The sequence below is a fragment of the Trifolium pratense genome, linkage group LG7 (genome assembly GCF_020283565.1).
Source record: "Trifolium pratense cultivar HEN17-A07 linkage group LG7, ARS_RC_1.1, whole genome shotgun sequence".
Lineage (NCBI taxonomy): Eukaryota > Viridiplantae > Streptophyta > Magnoliopsida > Fabales > Fabaceae > Trifolium > Trifolium pratense.
The window spans coordinates 31,058,794-31,064,975 of NC_060065.1; the positions used below are offsets into that span (position 1 = coordinate 31,058,794).

General features: G+C 34.0%; 1 protein-coding gene across 2 annotated transcripts; it reads left to right on the forward strand.

The window, feature by feature from the left end:
- Positions 1-425: 425 nt before the first annotated feature.
- On the forward strand, positions 426-5,887 carry LOC123897460 (homeobox-leucine zipper protein ATHB-14-like). 2 transcript variants are annotated; one of them, XM_045948113.1, is made up of 18 exons: positions 426-936; positions 1,635-1,794; positions 1,945-2,057; positions 2,169-2,259; positions 2,358-2,453; positions 2,564-2,677; positions 2,821-2,904; positions 3,033-3,188; positions 3,280-3,354; positions 3,436-3,542; positions 3,674-3,860; positions 3,961-4,149; positions 4,242-4,322; positions 4,441-4,575; positions 4,691-5,007; positions 5,112-5,226; positions 5,308-5,457; positions 5,545-5,887. In XM_045948113.1, the coding sequence occupies exons 1-18, from the start codon at positions 728-730 to the stop codon at positions 5,689-5,691; spliced, it is 2,526 nt and encodes an 841-aa protein (XP_045804069.1). In that variant the 5' UTR covers positions 426-727; the 3' UTR covers positions 5,692-5,887. The 2 variants fall into 2 exon arrangements, with proteins under 2 accessions (XP_045804069.1, XP_045804068.1); XM_045948112.1 differs by having other exon boundaries at positions 457-936; positions 1,635-1,800.
- The last annotated feature ends 295 nt before the right edge of the window (positions 5,888-6,182 follow it).

The window sequence follows — 6,182 nt, forward strand, 5'->3', positions numbered from 1 at the left end:
CATTGATTTTTCAATGAATCTAAAAAGTAAAAATTCTCTTATAATTAAGATCGGACGGAGTAAAAAAATACTAAAATATTATATCATTGATTAACTATACAAAATTCTATATAAATTCAATTTTTTTAAGACAATTCAAAATTTATAACTAAGTAATGTAATTTTACTAGTTAACTACTGTAATACTGTAGGAGTATCATGTATTCAATTTTATACTAGATGAAATCTTAAATAATTTTAAAAAATAATTCCACAACTAAACTAACTAGAGTCTAATTACTAATTAGAGTCTACTACTAGTCCTTTTACTCTACTCTGATTCTGAATTACTACTACTCATATTAACTTGTTTTATGTTTCCAATAAAATAAAATAAAATTAAAATTAATTTTTATTTATTTATTTATTTTTATACAGACACAAATACATACATAAAACCACACACTACACACACAATTTCCCTTCACTGTTATTCCTCCATCTCTATCTTTCACTATACCTTCTCTCTCTCTTTTTCCTCTCTTACCACCACTTCTACTACTACACCCTCACCACTTCATCTTCAACCTTTCAACCTCTTCTTCATCTCTACATTTTCATCTAACTCAAACCATCTATGAAAGAGAGTGGAGGCTCTCTTAACAAAGAGAGCCTACACAGCAAAAAAGAAGAACCAAACTAGTTTTTTTTCTTCTTAGTTTCACAAATTTTCTTACTTTTTTCAACAATGGCACTTTCTATGCACAAAGATATGAATAATCAAATGGATGCTGGAAAATATGTGAGGTATACACCTGAACAAGTTGAAGCTTTGGAAAGAGTTTATTCAGAATGTCCTAAGCCTAGTTCTTTGAGAAGACAACAACTTATAAGGGAATGTCCTATTCTTTCTAACATTGAACCTAAACAGATCAAAGTTTGGTTTCAAAATCGAAGGTATAAACTTTTTAATAATGTTAAAGTTTTGTTCTTTTTTGTTGAACTTTCTTAAAAAAATGTTCACTTTTTGTTACTATTTTTTTTTTGTCATTATGAAAAAAAGGAACTTCGATTGAAAATAACTTGTGGGGTGTTTGTTTTTTGTTTGATTTAGTCTTTTTTTTGTTATTTATTTAATATTTTGTAAAATATTGAAGTTTTTTTTTTTTTGCTTCTTTGAAAGAAAGGAACTTTTTTTTTTTTGAATCATTGAAAGAAAGGAACTTGAATGAAAGTAACTTGTGGCGTTTGTGTTTTTTGTCTGTTTTAGTCTTTTTTTCTTGAACCCTTTTGATGTTTTGTAACATTTATGGATAAAAGAAAGGAACTTGGTAGAAAATAACTTGTGGGTTGTGTGTGTTTTTTTGTTTTGTTTTAGTCTAAGTTTGTTCAAACCCTTTAATATTTGTTACATTTTTAGATAAATGTTGATGTTTTGTTCATGTTTATGGAAAACTATACATTAATGTTTTGTTTTTGGTTAACTTGTTTTAGTCTAAAAATGTGCTAGAATGGTTGAAACCCTTTTTGTGCATTTTAATTACTTAGCTATTATGATCTATGTTTTTTAATGTAATTGTCAGCATTTAATGATGAATGTAGTTTTTTTTTTTTGTGTGTATTTTGCTTATGATGTTTGTAAATTGCTTGTGTAGGTGTCGTGAGAAGCAAAGAAAGGAAGCATCTCGTTTGCAGACAGTGAACAGAAAGCTATCTGCAATGAATAAGTTGTTAATGGAAGAAAATGACCGTTTGCAGAAGCAAGTTTCTCATCTGGTGTATGAGAATGGATACATGAAGCAACAGATTCACACTGTGAGTGTGAGAAACTATTCATATCTTTTGCTTTTCATGTTTCTAAATGTTTTCATTGGATGCAATAAATAATGTTCAATGTTAAAAGTGATGTTAAAAGTGTGCAAGTAATCATTGATTATTCACATGGTGTGTTTGGTTTTTTAATAGGCTTCTGCTGCAACTACCACAGATAATAGCTGTGATTCTGTGGTAATGAGTGGTCAAAATCAACAGCAAAACCCAAATCAGCGTCCTCAAAGGGATGCAAGCAACCCAGCTGGGTTAGTAACACTTTTTTGAATTTTGAATTTTGCATTGTGTTTTGATGTTATGTTATTTTACTAATTTCAGTTTCAATGTTGACATGATTCATTGTTTTTTTGTTGTATTAGTCTTCTCGCGGTTGCTGAGGAGACCCTGGCAGAGTTCCTTTCTAAGGCTACCGGAACTGCTGTCGACTGGGTCCAGATGATTGGGATGAAGGTATCATATTACCTATTCAACAATTTTATAGCTGTTGTTTGTTCATATTTTTGTGACATTTTTATTAACATGCTTTCAATTTTGATGTTTTTGTGTAGCCTGGTCCGGATTCTATTGGTATCGTTGCTGTTTCTCGCAATTGTAGTGGGATAGCGGCACGTGCCTGCGGCCTTGTGAGTCTAGAGCCCACTAAGGTAGTATTTTGCTGATTATAAATTGATTTGTTTTGTCCTTGTTGCTGAACAGTGAAATTGTGCTTTGGGTGTGTTTTAATGATTGACTTGTTTGGTGAATATTGTCATAGGTTGCCGAGATTCTTAAAGATCGTCTGTCATGGTACCGTGACTGCCGATGTGTTGAAGTGTTGAGTATTGTCCCTACTGGTGGTGGTGGTACAATAGAGCTTATGTACATGCAGGTACTATTTTATTCTACAAAAGAAGTTATAATGCAATTTCTTTTTCTTTTTTTTTTGGTACAAGTTATAATGCAATTTCTATTGATTTATATGTAATTCATAAGTTGTTTTGTTGATTTCTCTTCTTTTTTTATGCTTATCAGACTTATGCGCCTACAACATTGGCCGCAGCACGAGACTTTTGGACACTGAGATACACTACTAGTTTGGAAGATGGAAGTCTTGTGGTAATGGGATAAATCTAATTTTTTGCAATATATATGTGCTTATATATTGTTAAATAATGAATTATTATTTACTATTGAGATTTTGAAACAATTTTAATTTTAACTTGGTTAATTGATTCTAATTGCAGATATGTGAGAGATCATTGAATGCTTCAACTGGTGGTCCTCCAGGGCCTTCTTCGCCGAATTTCGTGAGAGCTGAAATGCTTCCAAGTGGATTTCTAATTCGACCATGTGAGGGCGGTGGATCCATTATTCATATTGTTGATCATGTTGATTTAGATGTAAGGGACATGTAACATTCAAATTCATTTTGTAACATACATTCTGCTTAACCTTTCTTACGTGTGTTTTTTGCATTTATTTTGCTTTCAGGTTTGGAGTGTCCCTGAAGTACTAAGGCCCCTTTATGAATCGTCAAAAATCTTGGCTCAAAAATTGACTATTGCAGTAAGTTGATAACATGAATAGATTTTACACAACTAGCCATGTCAAAGTTAATTACTAATCCATTTAAACTATACTTTACAGGCATTGCAACACATAAGACAGATAGCACAAGAATCAAGTGGTGAAATTCAGTACGGTGGCGGGCGCCAACCTGCTGTTTTGAGAACTTTTAGTCAGAGGCTTTGCAGGTAGGTCCTTTACATGCTGCCATGAATCAATATGAAGTTTGGCATTTTAATAATTCACTTTATGTGTTGTGATTTAGTTGAAGTTGGTTACTAATTCATAATGTATCTTCCTTGATGGCAATGATTTTCAGGGGGTTCAATGATGCTGTGAATGGATTTGTTGATGATGGTTGGTCATTGCTGGGAAATGATGGAGTGGAAGATGTGACAATAGCTGTGAACTCTTCTCCGAATAAGTTTTTAGGGTCGAATTACTCAACAATGTTCCCAACATTTGGAGGTGGTGTCTTGTGTGCCAAGGCATCAATGCTGCTGCAGGTAATTCAAAAATAAACATTTTCATGAGTTATGTGACACTCATCAGTTCCTCCTTATGACCAACTTATTAACTATTTGAATTTTTGTTTATTGATCGCAGAATGTTCCTCCTGCTTTACTTGTTCGATTTTTGAGGGAGCATCGATCCGAGTGGGCTGATTATGGTGTAGATGCATACTCTGCTGCTAGTCTCAAGGCTAGCCCCTATGCAGTTCCGTGTGCAAGACCTGGTGGCTTCCCCAGCAGCCAGGTCATTTTACCTCTTGCTCCTACGATCGAGCATGAGGAGGTATTGTTCTTAACTATTTTCCGACCTTTGTATTATGTATTTGTTTGATATATATAGTATATGCTCATTTGTGATCTGTTGAATTGGTTCAGTTCCTGGAGGTAGTTCGTATAGAAGGTCATGCATTTTCCCCGGAAGATGTTGCGTTGGCACGTGATATGTATCTTTTGCAGGTAAAGTTGTGTGCATGTTTTGTCCATTTTTGTGTTATTTTGAATTTTGTAGTAGTAAGGTTTAGAAAGTTTTCTGCAAATGATTTTAATTACATTCTTTGTGTGAAACTTATTACAGCTCTGCAGTGGAATTGATGAAAGTTCAGTTGGAGCGTGTGCTCAACTTGTGTTTGCACCTATCGACGAATCCTTTGCGGATGACGCCCTTTTGTTGCCTTCTGGTTTTCGTGTTATTCCCTTGGATCCCAAACCAGTAAGTATCATTGGTCTACTCATAGTATGAATATAATCTATCGTGTTTATAATAGTATTGTTTGATTACTTTTCCTTATGCATATGTTCATATGCTGAATTGTTTTGCAACTCAGGACGGTTCAGCTTCAAGGACATTGGATTTGACATCAACACTAGGATCTAGTAATGCTCGTGCAGCTGGTGATGGCGAAGCAAGTGGATACAACCTTAGGTCGGTTCTTACGATCGCATTTCAATTTACCTTTGAGAATCATTTGCGCGACAACGTGGCTGCTATGGCTCGTCAGTATGTGCGTAGTGTTGTTGGATCGGTTCAGAGGGTTGCCATGGTAATTGCTCCCGCACGACCAGGTTCTCAGCTAGGGCCAAAATCACACCCCGGTTCTCCAGAAGCTCATGCTTTAGCACGATGGATCAGTAGAAGCTACAGGTTTGATTGCAAATCTCGTCTTATTTTTCTTGTTCTAGAAGCTACCAATGTTAATTTTTCAGTTCTTAATTGTGTTTTGTGACTGTTTATGATGTCTTTCTCAGGATACACACTGGTGCTGATCTTTTCAGAGTTGAGCCCGCAGCTAGCGGCGATGCAATCTTGAAGCAACTTTGGCAACATTCTGATGCAATTATGTGCTGTTCCGTAAAAACAAATGTAATCTCGCTTTGCTCTTTAAATTGTCTATTCATTAAACTCCATTGTATATTCTTCTAACTTCTAAGAACATTATTACAGTCATCTCCGATATTCACCTTTTCAAACCAAGCTGGACTCGACATGCTTGAAACTACTCTAGTTGCTCTTCAAGATATAATGCTTGATAAAGTTCTTGATGAAGCTGGTAGAAAGATCCTTTGCTCTGAATTCTCTAAGATAATGCAACAGGTAACTAAAAACTTAACCATACTTTTTTGTTTCTTTAGTCACAAATTTTGAGTTATCCCAAACTATTCTTTTACTATTTGTTTTTAGGGTTATGCATATCTGCCAGCAGGATTATGTGTCTCAAGCATGAATAGGCCAGTGTCTTATGAGCAAGCTATTGCTTGGAAAGTTCTCAATGATGATGATGCCAATCACTGCATAGCTTTCATGTTCATCAACTGGTCCTTTGTCTGATGGAGAAGTTATGATCAAGATAATTAACTATATTAATATTAAGTTATATATTAAGTTATTTTGAGTACCAAGTACAAGATACTATCTTATGACAATTGTACTAATTTTCAGCTTTGTTTTATTTGCTTTGTCAACTATGCTAATGTTCCTCTATGACTTGACTATATATAAATATGCTTTAAATATTTATTTTGCATGTGTATTTTTGTTTATTTATTATGTGCATTTTGAATCTAGATTGTATGAGACAAGAACATACCATGTTTAGTATTAGCATTGCGGTGATTCATTGTGATTTTAGCTTTTGAAAAATCATGGGAGATTGCTGTAATACTCTACATACATGTAGTAGGTTGTCTTTTTTTTTAAAAAAAAATCTCCACAAACCAAGAATATCATGATGGTCTTGTGCTTGCTTCTAAAGCAAAAATGTGTTATGGTTTCAACTTTTTATTACATACAATAATAAGTTCATGAAGATTGTGTATTTT